General features: G+C 36.5%; 3 protein-coding genes across 3 annotated transcripts; 2 read left to right on the forward strand and 1 right to left on the reverse strand.

Moving 5' to 3' along the window:
• Positions 1–1,152: 1,152 nt before the first annotated feature.
• Positions 1,153–1,536, forward strand: LOC147077901 (uncharacterized). The gene has a single exon (XM_085940093.1). The coding sequence runs from the start codon at positions 1,153–1,155 to the stop codon at positions 1,534–1,536; it is 384 nt and encodes a 127-aa protein (XP_085796219.1).
• A 4,441-nt stretch (positions 1,537–5,977) lies between these two features.
• strat (RAB interacting factor STRAT) lies at positions 5,978–9,570 on the forward strand. Its single transcript, XM_085940156.1, has 2 exons — positions 5,978–6,178; positions 7,778–9,570. The coding sequence occupies exons 1-2, from the start codon at positions 6,071–6,073 to the stop codon at positions 8,018–8,020; spliced, it is 351 nt and encodes a 116-aa protein (XP_085796282.1). The 5' UTR covers positions 5,978–6,070; the 3' UTR covers positions 8,021–9,570.
• Positions 9,571–11,346: 1,776 nt separating this feature from the next.
• Positions 11,347–18,129, reverse strand: LOC147077903 (uncharacterized). Its single transcript, XM_085940094.1, has 4 exons — positions 18,078–18,129; positions 17,331–17,426; positions 15,937–16,032; positions 11,347–13,028 (listed from the first exon to the last, which is right to left on the reverse strand). Exons 1-4 carry the CDS (start codon positions 18,127–18,129, stop codon positions 11,347–11,349), a joined length of 1,926 nt encoding a protein of 641 aa, XP_085796220.1.
• Between the last annotated feature and the right edge of the window lie 540 nt (positions 18,130–18,669).

Here is an 18,669-nt window from a genome sequence, read left to right on the forward strand (position 1 = left end):
TAGGTACAAGTACTATATTATTCGCTATTGACTCTGAAGTCCCTTGAGATGTTGATCGTATTTTTTGCCTTGTGTTCTTCTGTGCTGGCCCCTTTTAACCCCTTTTCTTCTCGATTATTCTTACCCTAGACGCAGGTTTTCCCTCACCACGTTCAAAGGGGGACGCCTTCAGCATTTCCAGGAAATCTGGCAGGCCAAGGGTTCACCACCACCATTATTAAAAATAATAACGGGAACCCGTGTTCCGTTTATAAAGAAACCCCCTCTAATAATGCCTTTCGTACAATTCCAGAAGGATTTCCAAATGCGACAATCGCCGGAGATCACTTCACAAATTGCGGAACTGAAGAAATCGGGAGTATTGGAATCAGCAGAACCATCTCCGAGCTTCCTCTCAACCCTGTTTCTAGTAAGGAAGCAAGACGGCAGTCAACGACCCGTCTTCAACCTAAAACGCCTAAATGGTTTCCTACAACCAAGGCCGTTCAAACTGTTCCACCCTTTCAAGGTCCCAACATTCCTGCAAAGGGAAGACTGGTTAGTAAAAATAGACCTAAGCCAAGCGTACCTACATGTACCTATAGCTATACAACATCGCCGATTTCTACGGCTAGTTTACCAAGGAGAACTCCTTCAATTCACGTGCCTTCCGTTCGGACTGTCGGCAGCACCAAGACTGTTTGCCTCATTAACAAACTGGGTGGCCGAACACCTCCGGAAGGTATGAGAATCGTCAGTTACTTAGACGACTTTCTGATGGCAAATCAGTCCAGAGAGATTCTTCTGTCGCAACTGACTTATATGATAGATTTCATGCAGGCACTAAGCTGGATAATCAACAAGGAAAAATCTTGTCTGATTCCAAGCCAACAGCGGGAGTTCTTGGGTATCACGTGAGATACTCACAACAATCGGAAATATCTATCAACAGAGAAGTGCACATCACTTCGTCACCACCTGCAATTGCAGATCCAAAAAGGCAGTTGGTCACTCAGACAGGCCCAACGCCTCCTCGGGCGACTCAACTTTGCAACCTTCATCACTCCACAGGGGAGGTTGCATTGCCGACGTCTACAACGTACGAGCGCTCAATTATCAAGGAGCCACCCTCACAAAACAACATCGATTCCACCACAAGCTCGAGAGGACATCATGTGGTGGATTCGAGCGGTGGGCTTCTCAGGAAAGATTCACAGGGCAACCTACAATCACTTCCTCAGCACAGACGCAGCCGATTCAGGCTGGGGAGCGCAGTTAGACGAGTACCACCTATCAGGTACATGGACAAAACGCCAATCCACGTGGCACTCCAATCGAAAAGAGCTGTATGCAGTACTCTCAGCCATACAACTCCGGAAGCAAACGCTCAGGGGATCAGAATTACTCCTACAAACCGACAACAAAACAGTGGTGGCCTACATCAACAACGAAGAGGGCAAAAAATCCGCAACCCTACTAAGTCTTTGCCGACAGATCCTGGAAATCGCCAACCAGGCCATTATATCATTGACTGCACAATACCTTCCAGGAAAATAAAACTGCGTCGCAGACCATCTCTCGCACAGCAAAATTATCCTAGAATCCCCTATTTCAAAGATGGGGACTCCCAGACGTAGACCTGTTCGCATCCAACACAGCCCATGTTGTCGCAACGTATGTCTCACGAAATCCGAACGATGCCCTTGCACTATTCCACGATGCCTTCAGTCGACAGTGGGACTTCAAACTAGCCTGGATAATCCCGCCACCGAATCTAATTCCACAAGTATTGGCACACCTGAACATGGCAAGGGGAAAATATTTACTAGTGGCCCCATGGTGGAAGAAGTGTTTTTGGAGCGCAGACCTACAGCAGAGATCACTGGAACCCCCCTACCCGATCCCGCACTTGGAGTCATTTCTAGTGATACGGTGACAAACCATCCACCTCCACAAGTCCGGGACCTATCACTTCAGTTATGGATAATTTTGGGTGGGCAGAGTTAGTTTCTAGCTGGTCGGTAGAGGACAGATCACTTCTCACTTCCGGCTGGCGACCATCCACTTTGAAGACTTATAGACCTGCATGGGACAAATGGAAGACATGGTGCATGGCCAACACGATAAGCTATAATACCCCCGAGCCGATTGAAGTGGCTAGATACCTGGGTCACTTATATACAATAGGGAAGGTCTTTCATATAACATTATTCTTGTACATAAGTCAGCCATAGCTACCTTTTGCAAACCTATGATCAGTAAAGACATCAGCAGTAACATAGTAGTGCGTCATATGTTAAAAGCCATATCCACCCGCAAGACTAGACCTACAAAACCACCGATTTGGGATCCAAGAATAATCGTGGACTACCTCAAGAAAACAACACCACTAGTATACAACCTACTTATATGAAGTTTCACGCAGAACAGCAATATTATTATTACTCGCATCGGGACGACGGGTTCATGACCTTACCCTATGAGATACCCGGGGTTCCAACGGCTAGCTCAGGTGTCCATCGAACCCCGGATTCACAAAAAAAGATATTTTAAATTGAGGAGAAATTAAATGAAACCACGTCTGTCTCGTGCGTAACTTAGTATTATCTTATATTTTACATTTTCTTTACACGTTTACATATTTTGTTTTAACAATAAGTTTCGCAGGTCCGTACATGTTGGAAAAGGGACGCTCACTACTTTCTTTTTCTTTTTCAAACTTCGCGTACCCTCGCCGTCCAGCAAAAAGGACTCTCGTGATTGGCCAAATTTTATCGCGTGATGTTTTTGATTTGACGAATCACGAGGACCACCCCGGCGCAGGCGCGTGGAAATTTGAACGTTGCCGGCAAGCGCGGCAAAATTTATTATATATGAATAAGTACTTATATTTAATCTTAAAATTATCTCTTTCATCCATCATCATTTATACTTTAAAATCTATCTTAATTACACCTCCGCCCAGTAAGTGATTTTCACGCACCGGACGAAGGGCTTTACTCATGAATAAAAAAAAAAAAAAATTACGTAGTTGAGCAAGGAATTAGATTAGATGTTTTATGAAGCCGTTTCTAGAGGTCAGGGATACGTTTCGACTTATGACTACTAAATGATTATTTTACACCGGGAGAAGCCCGCCTGTAACAGGGGTGTATCACCTACTCAATGTAGCGGATAATGGTTTAGTCGATAATGGAGACCATATAATTCTATGGCCAGTGTTTGGTTCCAAGACAAACACATCAAGGCACCGCCAATCTGGATGGAAATTAAGCGCTTCCAGTTGCCATAACATCGATCCAGTATTTTGGCTACGAAAACTTATCTGCATTTCCAATGAGAGAAGAGAAGAGGGTGGTAATATTCCGGCATTATTTATCTCGTCAAGAGGCCCACCAAAACCTGCGACTCGAGTAGTCATCGGAAATTGGGTGAAGTCAGTACTCGCTGATGCAGGGGTACAGGAATCACCAGGCAGTACTCGATCAGATCTAAATTGGTTAGAGAATTACCCCATAGATGACATTCTGCAGAGAGGTAATTGGCGCCAAGAAGCTACTTTTAAAACATTTTACCAGAGACCGATAGACACAGAGACTTTTACAGCGGGGGAACAAAATATGTTGACCTCTCTGTTCAGCCCGGTGCACTGAGCCTAAAAGCATGTTATATTCTCATGTTAGGTTCGTCCACCCTATCTTGCAGGATCTATCTTGCTTTACCAGGTGATAACAAACAGATATCTCAAGGGACTTCAGAGTCAATAGCGAATAATGAAAGGAGTTTTACCTACCATTAAAACTCTTATTATTCTTGTTGACTCTGAAGTTCAGAGAACACCTACCTTGTTTCCTTGAGACATATCAAATTGAATAGCCAAAGACAAAGGACGCTTACGATAGAAGCGTCAGTCTTGCCAGCCTGCTAAACATGATGAGCAACCAGAGAGATAAATAATCGAGAAGAAAAGGGGGTAAAAAGGGGCCAGCACAGAAGAACACAAGGCAAAAAATACGATCAACATCTCAAGGGACAAGAATAATAAGAGTTTTAATGGTAAGTAAAACTCCTTTCAATAATTATAGTTCGGTTGGCAGCACTCAATTTAAGAATAATATAATAATATTTAAGAATACTACAATTTAAATAATATGTACCCATTGTAAATATTACCAAATATTTTATTTTAATTATGACGTCTTCAATTTTTATTATAATAAGGGGAATATAATATATTCGCACAATTGAATAGACTGTTTTCACAAAGCGCTGACAATATTTAAAAAGATGTTCGTCACATCGGAAATGGATGGTATTCACAAATCAACTACAACTCTCAAATGATCGATTTGCACTAAGGAAAACGTAGACTTCACGTATCAATATACTATTGTAACTAATTAATCGTAAAAGAATACAAACACTGAGAAAATTAGGTTTAATGATTTTAAACAATATTTTGGCAAAACATAAGTATCTACTAGGTACCTACTTTCAGATTCAAATAATACTATAAGTATCTATTTAAAAAGTGACGTTAATTAAAACTTAGGTAATTGTGCTGCAGATGCCGTCATGAGGTTTTATGATTTTTTTTACGAGAACAGTTTATTCCATGTCGACAATTATAATAAATACCCTCTTCTGTCGGCGCATAGGTTTTTCGATCCAATAATTATTGTTAATTTAAAATTTGAAATGCTCATACATTTTGATGCATCATTATCACAAACTAAGATTATATTAGGTCGGGGTAGGTTAGGTTGGGTTAGGTTAGGTTAGGTTAGGTACCTCCCTGCGTCTGTCACCTTGCCGTGGTAGGGAGGCTTCAGCTGCTCTGGCAGTCACCAAGAACAGACAACGTCTTTAATCCAAGATAAAGTGGAAGGCTGATGGATGAGTGGTCTGTAGACGCAAAATAACAGACCGCAAACGATCCCTCATAGGTACCTGCCAACTCCTATGAGTATCCTGGCTTATCCGGCTATGCGGGGCTCTGGTCGGACGGACTTTTTTTTCCCTAGCTACTCGTGGGATAAATCATGGAGAAAAAAACTAAAACAAACGATGATATGTGGAAGCTATTTAACATACTGGATGGGCGGGTAAATTCTTTAATGGTTTACATTAAAGAAAAACCAACGTACACGCCCCAATTAAAGAAGGGCTAGTTGAAATCACTAGACTGGTTCGCGGCATTGCTGCTCATAAGGATACCGCAAATTCCCTTTCTGCAGAGCTGACAGTTGTCAAAAACGAAAAAACAACGCAAACAGAATACAAAGAGAAGCAAACAACCGAAGAGAACTGGCAGAAGGTCTCTAAGAGGCCAAGAAAAGTCAAAAGAGTGCCTACCAAACATGAGGCCTCGCAAAAGGCGAATCAGGCTGTAAAAGACCTGCCTCTAACCGCCAAGAGAATGGAAGGCTCGGAAGGGACGAAATCACGTGTCAAATTATTGAAACGGCGATCGCCTCCTGGACCCAGGAATGAAGCAATTCAGATCCAAACTGAAGGCTCTTCTTTATCTTATGCCGACACACTCAGGAAGATAAAAAAAAGAGGTAACGGTGAGAGATGTGGAAGTGTCGTCCATTCGAATTGCCTTATAATAAATTGTATTGCCGCTACAATTATTAGTTTGACATTTGTGAATTTCTACCTTTTCTTTGTGCGATATATTATTTATCGGTGAAAACAATTTTACAAATGTGTGCAGTTGTCAAAATTGAGTGAATTTATATTTACAATTAGTGATTTATGATTTTTGTTTTGTAAAACAAACTATTATATGTGATTTCGTCGAAATCTTTTAATATATGTGAAAACTACTTTCCAAATGTTAAAGTTATTTTTTTTTGTGAATTTTGATTATTGCAATGTGCGATTAATTCCCACCCATAATAATAATGCCCTGATACTCATACTTCATAGACAACAGTTTTGTATTGGCAAGTCTGGTCTTGTCAGGCTGTCCAATTTATAAAAATAAAAACTCATTCTCTATGGTATATTGTGACATTTTGTATTTGACTTCTATCTGTCGTCTGAATTTTATATTTGCGAAAGAGAACGAACGTTTTAAATCACAATGTTTCCAGCAGAAATTGAAAACAATAGAAACAAAAATACAATAGTATGCATAGACTGCAGTTCAAAAATTTTATGTCCAAACCTAGGCTTGTATAAGATAATAGAAGTAAGGTTATATTATTATTTTATTTTATGTAGTTGTCATGTGTCAGCTTTCGTTGTACTAATAATTTTTAAATATTACGGTATAATGAAACAGTTGCATTTATTTATAACAATTTATTCACCGTTCTCGTCCTAAATAAAATCACATACATAGTGATTTGATTAGACAGGGTTATAGTATGAAAATCCACGATGGCCGGCGGCTTACGCGTCGGCTTATAATGTCGTGGTCTGGAAAATACAATATTGTTTTTCAATTTGTGTTTGGAGTCAAGAGTATGGACCTAATATGTTGAGCAAGTGGCTAACATCCATTTCTTATATTAACAAAAATCTGTTGATACAAGCTTCCACTCTGTGAAGGTCCATATGATCTTATTAGGGATCGGCCATGATCTAATGATGAAAACATCCCAGAAAAGCAACTTTTTGAAAAAAAAACGTTAAACTGTTTGGGTGCTACTGACTTGTTCTCCGGCGGTCACGTGACATATATATATATATATACCATGTCCGATCCTGATAAGATCATATGGGCCTCCACAGGGTGGAGGTTTGTATTAACAGATTCTGTTTTGACGAGAAATGGTTGTTAGCCACTTGCTCAACCTATCAGGTTCATACTCTGACTCATACACGTGACATACGCATCATTAACTACTATACAACATAAGATGTATTCACATTATTAATAAATAAGATTTGATCTCGATATTTGTAGCAATTCATTATTAATCATTTTAAACCATTAAATTGCTACTGAATATGCACATTTCAAATTCTCTTCCGCAGTTTGGTCAATAACAAAGAATCATAGACAAATTGGTACAAGTCTGTTTCCTGGAAGCCAGGCAAGATCAGCAGCAATTTTCATAGCTAATTTTGGCAAAATTCATGAACCTAACGAATAATCAAGTATATCGGCTATTTTCAAAATTTGTTTGCCGGCTTCCAATAAGCAGACAAGAAACGACAAATTAACAGAACTCACTTTTTTAATCCTATAACACAAAAACAACTTTAAATAAAATTATTGTCAACAAGAAATGCACAAACGTATGCAATCAGATACAACAATTCAATGTTGTCTATTGTTACTTAATTAATATGCAGCCCAATAATTCTTGCCTCTTTAATTGATTATTTCATTGTTTCAAAATGTTCGTACTTCAATCACAGCAAATCGTATTGACATGAAGATAGTGAACACATCTTAATGTTGTAAGTATACAAGTTTGCCAGCAAAATTGTTGACTTTTTGTTACATAGAGAATCCCATCAAATTATGTTCCTACTGCGTGCGGCGATTCATAACTTCTCTTTTTCTCCCTTCTGCGGCAGACCGTAAGTAATACAATACGAATCAAGTGATATGGCGAGGTCATGTTGGCACTCCCTAGGGTCGCAATGAATGAGGGTTACCTATACAACAAGCACGATCTAAACATTATCGGTGTTAGTAGCTATTTCCTGGTAGCACTGGAAGAAATCGCAACTGAGAGATTTCCCAATTTTTTTGGGCACATAAAATTATTAGCATATATGTATTTCGCAATATTAAAAATTATTATTTAATTTACCTTTTCTTTTTCCATTTCAGAAACTCATTCCCAAGACGACCCAAACGAGAAACTACAAAGATATCGAGACCGAACCTATTTCAGAGTTCTGGGAGGTGGAAGACATATTCACGTTTGAAAACATAGGCTTCTCTCATTCCTCAGACGGGAAGATCACTTACCTGTGCTGCGCCGACTGCGAAGTGGGACCTCTCGGATACCATGACCTCTCCACTAGAGCGAGCTTCGTGGCACTGGCCAGAGTCAAACATCTACCTAATTAGTGATCCGAGTACTTACCTAGTCTTAATAAAATTATATTTTGATTTGCAATAATTGAAATGTTAACTTGACCACATAAGCATAATATATTATGTATGCTGATGATGGTGTTTGGGACTGCTCTTTTGTTATACGTTAAGTTACACTGACCACACATATACCTCATTATATGGCCACTCATTATATGACTATTCTATGGGTTGGTTAGTTTTTCAAATTAAATTAAACTCTCCCTAAAACAAACAATAGATAAAAAAATATTCTTATATCTATAAAATATTTGTTTGCTTTTATTTATTATGCTTTGGTTAGGCAGGGTTTAATTGAATTTTAAATACTAACCAATGCCATCTGCAATATTGTATTCTTAGTTCAATGAAAATAAATAAGTATGACTGACAAGTTCAGTGTGCACTATTTATGTAGGATCTCCAAAGCCTAATTCCATAAATTTTCATGAATGAAATGTTGACCTTCATGAAATTAGCGAGAAGATGACAGTTAATTTCAAAGGATTTGTCAAAAGCGCTTTCTCATTAAGGCCATGCATTAGTTGAGGCACGGTCTAAAAAGATCGTTGCTAGGCGATGCGCGGATTGCGGGTCGCGGGTGCAAATGACGCCTGTCAAACGAAATATTATTTGTCATATAAATCCAACAAACGTCCATTTTATGTTCTGTTTATTGTTCTATTAGTAACAATAATAATATATTCATTGACATGTTTTATTTTTAAAGTAAATGGGTAACGTTTTTAGTCATCTTTACACGATTTTAGAATTAATTGACCCGTCGCCATCACGCAGCAAAGTGACGTGTTTCTGGCTCGACATTCTCTCACTGAATGGCAGCGAGTCCAAAATTTTGTCGCGCGTACAGTTGAAAATTATTTGGCGTTTCACTGATGCGTCACCTTAAGCCTGAGGTGAGGTATGAAAATGCAACTTTGAAATAAATAAAATGCAATTTCAATTAAAGGTTTTTCAAATACTATCTAAAATTGGAATATGAATATGACAATTGTATGGAAATAAATGATTTATTAAATGGTATTTAGTTATACAGCCAACTTTCCACAAACTCATCTCGGTCGTAAAGTGAGGAATTAGTGTATTGCAAACTTCTATGCGTTCCAAGGATTGCTATATTTTTTGGGCGATACAATTTAATGCGAAACTAAATCATTAAAAGATTTCTCATACAGATTTTGATAAAATCTATATGCCCACTGTTGAACAGAGGTTAAGGAACCGATTGGTGTAGCATTTCCACTTTATGGACATTCACTTTGTCTATGAGTGAAAATGTTTATTTACCCTTTTTTACCATTTATGTGTAATGAAATTTAATCTAAATTATTGCACCCACTTCAATAACCAATGATTACTCAAAATGAATATGAACAATGTTTTTTTCGAAATATTTCATGTTTTTTTGTTATATTTTGTACTTCTATCAAATGTAATATTATTTAGGTATTTGCTTGCTATTACCATAATATTTAATATTTGGATGTATTTTTTATAAATAAAATAATTGTTAAGTAATCTGACTATGACTATTAAATGTACCCTTAAGGGCTTGACCAGACAGAGAGCGGTCAGGCGTTCTGCATTCCGCGTTCAGAGTTCATCGTTCTTTGTAGTGTATTTATGCATACATTTAATTCTCTGTGTTACGTTTTTATTTACCGAAATTTACGTCTGAAATATTTTAAGTTCAATTAAAATCTAATTTATTTGAACACATTCAATTTAATTTGAATTTCGGACGCATGTGAGCACATATACTTTTATATAGGTACCCATTCAAATAATGTCTTAACACAGAAAAACTTTCATGGTTCAAGAAAGAAGGAGCATTCTTGAAAAGGTAAAAGAACATGTTGACATAATAATATGCTTCAAACCAATTTCTATTTTTGACATTATTTTTTTAAATTTTCGATACGTTCAATTTATGTTTTCTTGTCAGTCACTTAAAAAATGTAAAATTGGAGTTTCACTGTATTTTTATTATATAATAAACCAATAAGTTTTAACACAATGTTTCATTATCGGAAGGAAGCTCCAAAATAATAATCAATATTTTTTCAAACAAACCTTTACATTTCCAACAAAACTTTATTTGCTCGTGTAAAAAAATACAAAATACTTAACTAAGTACATACTATACACAGACAGATTATTAACTATTACAAATAATAATTTATAAAAATACAAAAATGGTTTCGATTTGTCTGCTTACTTTTGCTATGCATACGTATGGTACATGAAATTCACACTGGATAATTAAATACTTTAATATTACTGGCAGTGACTGACTATTAAATAACGTTGTACAAATCACAAACAAACATGCATACATAATATCCATTACAATTACAATAATGTTCTGTTACTCAGATTATCAAGGTATTTTAAAATATAATTATTTAATATAAAATTGTGAAGTGGGAATACTTGCAGGCATTCAATATTGTTTGGCAAAGTCCGAGCTATTGCTACTCATACATAAAATTCAGACACACTGCAAAAACAGTACCTACCTAACTCATACTTTAACAGTAATATTATAGTCAAAATGTCAACTGATTTTAATCAACAAAAACTAATTTAACTCGGGTTGGGGTACCTCAAAGATAATGCCTGTGCCCATATTATGAACTACAATATAAGTAGGTAGGCAAGTAATTTTATTACTAAAAAACAGTTGGAATACTTCTTTATCTGCTAGCATTAAAATACAACAGAAATAATATGTATTATCATTTTTACTGAACCAAACAATAAATAATATTATTCTGATTTTATAATAAAATCTCTTCCACTTAAGGTCTATCCTTTACTTTCAATCGAGGGGATACGGGATCTATAGTTAGTTCTTGGCCGGCCCGCCGTAGCTGTACTATTTTGATCATGTGAATTAAATTTTTCCTTTAATTTGTGGCTGTAGTTGAGTATGTACTATACATTATTTTCTTTTACTAGTTACTAATGATAATTAATAATGTTTCCTTAAATTTTCCATTTCAAAACCAGATAATTCGGATGCCACATGCATTTTTTAAATTGGACATTGGCTGGATTATAGTTTCTTAAACATATTTTTACTGACTTCTCATACCAGTTTGTCATTCACACAAAGAAAATAATAATAGTTCAAGCAGTTATTGTACAATCTTAGGTAATAATATTTAGTTGCTATGCTACATAAGATAGTTTATAAATAATTCATTTTTTTTGTGATTGCACGTTGATTTCAAAATAGACGAAAAGCAATCGAAAGCTTCTCAAATTCATCGTTGTTTGTTACATCATAATTATATTCACATATGAGACTTGCACTGGGTATGTCTTTGCAGTTTAATATACATACAAGCCGCACTTATGCAACTCACAACCATAACGAAAAGGATAAAAACGGCCCCCCATAAGAAACCGGCGTACGAAACGCAAACTCCTAACGGAGCCGTAAACGAAATATCTTCAGGAACGATCACTCGAAGTCCTTTACCGACTGTGACGGGCTCATACAGTGTTTCGTTTCCTGCCAGTAAAGTATCTCTTCTTCGCCTCCTGCCCGGCTCCAACTTCTGATTAGGATTCGGGCACATTTCACAATTAACTTTACATAACTCGACATTACATTCGAGCGTTAGATCCATTACATCGGGGAATTTAAATGCGTTGAAGAAAGCGTATGCTAATAATGAAGCTCCGGTATTTCCAGTATTTTTCGTCTTCTGGAAGGCGCCGAATAACTTCGGCTTAAGAACGCAACCGTCGTCATCAGTAAGTGCAACAACATTTTGCGATGACGAATCTCTGGCTTTGCAATCTTTGACTTGGATGTCGAATCCTGGATCTCCGGTTATTGATACGACCAGGGTCATGGTTTCTCCGATCTTCACGAGGCCGTTGGCAGGTGGCGCGAAAGGTCCACGGCCCATCTGTATGTCTAGACTGGCCATCGCTGTGTCACCACTGAATGTAACCACTTCTTGGTTCAACATACCGACGCTCAGAGCGATACTGAGTTGTTTGTTTAGGTTTCCTTCCCACAGACAGCGTACGCTTCTAATGCTGTCCCACACTTCTTGAATTCCAGCTTCGTTTTGTAAAACTAATACATTTTCCAAATATGACTGTCCTTGTGTTTCAAATCCGTTGATAAAATCTGTTCCGCAAGAGTTCAAGCTGAGCGTGAAGGAGTATTTAACCCTGTTAGAATTTTCCTGGACGTATCTACAGTTGGGGTCTGAATAATATCCTTTCGAGTATATAATTCCATTGTAAACCTTGTTAAATTCGATGTTAATAGTCATCATATCTTTGGCGCATTGGACATCGATGGCGTGGATATGCGGAGGATGAGCATCGTCATCGTCTGAAGGGCGCTGAGTCGATGACGGAAATCCAGGAGTGGAAGAAGGATAAGTAGGTCTCGGAGTAAAGGTAGGGTTAGGTTTTTGTGCAGGCGGCGAGGTGGGAATTGGCTGGTAGCCTTGTTCGTTTGGCCTGAAGACTGATGTACTCGGTCTCGATGGCGATTGCGTAGGTCTAACTGTAGGAAATCCTGTTTGGTATGTAGGTCCAGACGGAGATGGTGTAGAAGATCCTGGTTTATAAGCTGGGCTTGTGTTAGGCGCATAAGGAGGATTGGTGGAAGGACCCGGTTGGTATGTTGAAGGCGTATCAAAGTCTGGCTCCGGGCTTATAAATGGTGGTCTCGGAGATGGCCCAGGTAGTGGGTTACCCGATTCGCTATGGTCTGGATACTGCTGGCTTGACGGCGGATACGGAGCATTGCTAGATGGGTAAGATGACCCGCCGGAAGGTTGGTAGGGAGTATTGCTCGACGGCTGGTACGGTGTTCCGCTGGACGGCTCGTAAGGGGTCGACTGGGACGGTCTGTAGGGCTGTTGGGTTGATGATGGTGGCTGGAAAGGCCGCGGCCTCTCTGCATTTTGTCCGGCTGGCGGTAGATAGGCAAGATTTCCTTGGCGTGCTGAGGAAAATTACAAATATATATTAATATAAATCTAGGTTGAAGTAGAGCTTGTGGTTTCTCGATTTTTTCCGTTCTCGAGATTTGAGAAGTCTCGAGTTCAAGAAAAAATAGAGAATTCAAGATTGGTTTATTGATTTCTTGAGAATTTTCGAGAAATATTTTTTTTCTAACCCATCCGGCCAAAACTCTGCCGACCGAATGCATTTGAGATTAGATTCAAGACCTTTTAGCTTTTCTAATGCCATATTTTTTAAATCGGGGAATTTTTTAAATTCTGGTTCCGGTCGGCTTATTGATGATTTCTCGGGAAATGGGTATTCATAAAATTTCAGAATTTTTATTTCTCGACAATCGAGATTCACCTTTTCTGATTATTTCTAGACAATTCTCAAGACGAGATTTCTCGATCACAACTCCTAAGGCCTTGTCCAGATGGCGCGATTCACACGCACTCGCGATGAGTCACCTCTCGCGCGCGTTCGAGGTACAGGTGACTGCATCTTCATTGAGCCACATGCGCTCGCGGCGAAACACGCGTCGTCTGAATAAGCTCTTAGTTGAAGTAATGAAGAAACATCTTTTATTCTAACGAAAATATAAATTAAAGAAGAAAATAATTCAGTAAGCGACGAGAAGCTATAAGTAGTCTGGGTACTTTGTATTTTTTTCACTTTTTACTACATTGATATGCCTCTTTGCTTAATTACCTCGCATAAAATTAGATCAAATTATAATCACCTGTATTAATATATTTAGTAATAAGAAAATAAATAGATAATATACATACAAAATATGTTTTTAGAATATATTATTACCTACATCATTTTTATCCTTGAGCCGGAGTGCAAAGTTATGAAGCGTATATACCTATAATCTAAACAAGGAAGTCAATAGCAGCTACTAAAATTCGTAGGGACAGTCCCTTATTAAATGGACACTTATCTTATTAATTGATATCGAGCATTTTTTAATTCGATTAAATTGATTCTTTATAACTTACTTATATAGGCACAATTAATTAATTTAAATAACTCAGTAGATGGCAAACGGTTATAACTGCTATTTACACAATTTTACAGGAGAGCAAAAACAAAGTTTTGAAATCAGTATGACAAGTTAGTTTATAAGATATTTTTAAGTATTCTACATCAAGAAAAGCGGAATTAGCATCCCAACACAAACCTGGGGGGACATGCTCGTCGGAGGTCAAAATTGAGTTTTTATTGTATTTTCAAACCATGATCCTGGACACTCCTTAAACGTTGTAGATAATCTATTTATATAATTTTGAAGCCTTATTATCCTTTATAGTTATTTTAAACATTTGATGACTGCATAAAGTATTTTTGTTACATAAAATAGTATTCTTTTAGACCTCTCGCTCTAATGTTTTAGAATATAGTCATATTTCGGTACATAACTGTGCAGTGGTGTTAAAATTTTTTACATTTATTAATTTTTAAACGCATTTATAAAACCATTAGCATAATAAAATTTATTACGAGATAATTTTTGTAAAATATTCACGATAAAAAATTATATTGATAATCTCTGTGATCCCAAATTTGACAAGAATTAGGCATTTTATTATTCAAAAAATCGGCAAGATTTACACATTTGAAGATGATTCTAAAGATATTTATTATAAGCTATGTCTTTGACCATTCAAGTGTGATAAACATCTTATGAATAATGATTGCTTTATAATAATTATTGACCTTAGAATAAGGTAGTGTTTTTTTGAAATACGCCATTTCTTTTGTCATTCCCCAGTGGTTAAGCTACAACATACGGCCGTAGCTATAAATTGACAAACTATAATTGAAATAGGGAGTAAAATGATATTGACGCGCGTGTTTGAACATGTACCGTTTGAAAAAAAAATAAAAAAAATTTGGTTAGGTACATGTTCAAACACAAGCGTTAACATAATTTTACTCCCTACTTTAATTATAGTTTGTCAATTTATGGCTACGGCCGTATGTTGTAGCTTAACCACTAGGGAATGACAAAAGAAATGGCGTATTTCAAAGAAACACTTCCTTATTCTTAGGTCAATAATTATTATAAAGCAATCATTATTCATAAGACGTTTATCACACTAGAATGGTCAAAGACATAGCTTATAATAAGTATCTTTAAAATCATCTTCAAATGTGTTAATCTTGCCGATTTTTTGAATAATAAAATGCCTAATTCTTGTAAAATTTGGGATCACAGAGATTATCAAAATATTTTTTTATCGTGAGTATTTTACAAAAATTATCTCATAATAAATTATACTAATGGTTTTATAAATGCGTTTAAAAATTAATAAATGTTAAAAATCTTAACACCACTGCACAGTTATGTACCGAAATATGACTATATTCTAAAACATTAGAGCGAGAGGTCTAAAAGAATACTATTTTATGTAACAAAAATACTTTATGCAGTCATCAAATGTTTAAAATAACTATAAAGGATAATAAGGCTTCAAAATTATATAAATAGATTATCTACAACGTTTAAGGAGTGTCCAGGATCATGGGTTGAAAATACAATAAAAACTCAATTTTGACCTTCGACGAGCATGTCCCCCCTTAATAATATTGATATTAAATACCTCTATGATATTGACGTTTTATTGTCATCTTGCATTTTAAGTAGATATATCTTTTTGCCTTATCAACTTTCTTTCACATTTGGTCAGATGCAAACATTTTTTAAATTACTTGTATTTTGTGACCAATAAAGTTGCACTTCTAATATTTTTCACATCAAAGAATGTATAATTTGGAACATATGGAAGATAACTTAATATGTGAAAAAACTGCAGTTATAACCACCTGCCATCACAGTACCGAACTACTGATAAATTTAGTGTTGGACAGATGTAAATAATGACAAAGTGCATCACACTAACCTTTACGATTGTTTTGTTTATACACACCCTGTAGCCATTGCAGGATATTTTGTACCATTTCCTCAGCATTCGCCTGCCGCGCTTGACGAGTAATCGCTGCAAAGTAAAAGATATTAATAAGTACCTACTTATATTTTATCCATCTATTAAAATAATAATATTTAAGAAGGACGCTTTCAATTTCCGTGAACACATTTGTATGGTTGTATTGGCTATTGATGCATTTAGAGTTATGCGTATCGTATTTTCGAATTATTTCAGTTCAGGGGCTCTAGGTAAATGAAAAAACCTGTTCATACAATGTATATAATTAGTATAGTAGATATTATAGCAACTATTCCGAATTACAAGTCAATTGAAAACTCAAACTGTTTTACTGAATGTATTTAAAGTAAAAGTTATAATGTCATGTGAACATAAAATTATTAAATGTATCTGTAATGCGTGTGTTATAATATTAAAATCATTTTAAAAAGTACTATGATATATTATCAAACGAATTATGACCTTATTCAAAGTTTTATGACAAAGACATTTAAAGTTAAACTGTCTTGCATAATGAGAAAAAATATGGAATAGTTATACCAAAATTTTCCGATTATTCAGGTTTAGATTCCTAACATAGTCAAAATTTAATTTTCGTCCTTTATACCAATGCTTCTCAAACTTTTTCATACCACGGCCCTCAAAATCAAGAAAAAATCCAAGGCTCCCATCTCCAAAAAATTTAGTCTTTAGTGACCAACAGTACTTTATGTACCTACCATTAATTTAGGTACATTTTTATTAACAATTTAATGAGAGAGGTGTGATTGCATATTTTTACATAATACATCAATGTTCGATACAATGTTTGAAATGCTAATTCGCAAGGTTTGCTCCAAAGCCTCCCTCCGATGAAAGACACATTCATTCATTTTTTATTACCAGTAATGATAAAAATGCTGTTTCGCATAGGTATATTGTCGCAAAAGGAATTATGACAATGCTGCTTTTGCGATTGACGGATACTTGCCCTTATCCAAAATTCTGCAAGACTTCTTTCATTAAATTTGACTTCAAGGAAATTATCTAATATCATTCAATTCTTCTTAAGCTGCCCACGTAATATGATCATTTATTTTAAGGATAGCAAATGGTGTTTTTATCCAATTGCACTTTGGTTTTCATTTAAGTTTGAGAAATATTATCGTCCAGTGACCACATTTTTATGATTTTGTTTTCAAATACTGAAATATTTCGCGGCTCCCTGGCAGGAGCTCCAGGGCCCCCTAGGAGACCGCGCCTCCCAGTTTGAGAAGTACTGCTTTATACGGTACCTTGACCCGTAAGTAATCAATGTATAAGTTATACCTACCTATATAATATTATATTATAATTCCTGGTAAACTTACCATCCTCGTTTGCATTTGAAAATGGCTCCTGAGAATGCGCAGCTGGCACCACTATTACCAATACTGCCAACAAAAATATGCCGGCTAGCTTCATTTCTGAAACAAAAGAGATGAAAACCGTTTTAAAAGAGGGTCAGTAGGTTTAATGCACTTTTGTCTAATAATTATTTATTAGACTTTAACTTTTTTCCGACCATGTCCGATCCTATTAGGATCATATAGGCCTCCACAGAGTAGAGGTTTGTATTAACAGATTTTGTTTTTTACGAGAAATGGATGTCGGCCACTTGCTCAACCTATTAGGTTCATACCCTGACTCACACACAAATTGAAAAACAATATGTGTACTTGCCAGACCCAGGATTCGAACCTGGTACCCACGGCGTTATAGTTCAACGCTTAACTTAGGTAACATTAATTATTATAGGTAGCATAAGTACAAGTTATGTAGATATTACATAAGGGTCGCAATTTTTGTTACTTTTGCCCTTGATAAGTATAATTATATTTCGTGTATTATCTATTCGTATAGTATGACAGGGGCCCCAGCCCCTCGTGAACTAAAGCATGTACTCACCTAATGTTGTAAAAAAATACGCATAGGTACCTGTTTAAGATGTCGGAACTGTCTGAAAAGGCGAGCGATTCCTTAGATTCAATAAAAGCCTACAAATATGGCAGGTACTTTAGCATAATATAAGTGTATGCAATATTATTATAAGTATATGACATATGTATTGTGATCACTGGCGAATTCAGCCACGTGCACGTCAAATAGGTTGACAGCCGTGTCGTCCATTTTGTGAATCAATTCATGAAATGTGGCATTGCAAATGGCTACCGCTGCCGAGTTTTCCGGACAATGATACTGCTATGACCTCGGTCAAATGGGGACGTTGATGATTTGACAAGTTTATTGTTATCGGCTCTCTTTGGCGACCTTGGAACGGCTAACGACCCGGAATCGGGGCATCTGATAACGCAATACCTATCTAGGGGCATGCGCAATAATAATATTTGCATAATGTCGAAGACGAACGGAGGACATGGGTTACAGGGTTACACCGTGTGGAGATGTTTTTCGCAACCCTTGTTTAAAGCGTTTAAAAAAACGACAAACACTTGATTAGACAATTAGTATGCTGATACAGGCAAAATCTAGAAACGAATATTAAGACAGAAAACTGAGACTACAAAAGAGAGCTCCATACATTTATAGCAGAATTCAAAATGTAGGAAAAGGTAGGTACAGAAAAAGTTTTCTTCTTTAATAAGAGATCAAGCATTTCTTTATCTAATAATTAAGAGGAAATAATAAAATCACACGCACCCATGATTT

Source organism: Rhyacophila brunnea, unplaced genomic scaffold, assembly GCF_057557595.1.
Source record: "Rhyacophila brunnea isolate RB1 unplaced genomic scaffold, BYU_Rbru_1.0 scaffold_12, whole genome shotgun sequence".
Lineage (NCBI taxonomy): Eukaryota > Metazoa > Arthropoda > Insecta > Trichoptera > Rhyacophilidae > Rhyacophila > Rhyacophila brunnea.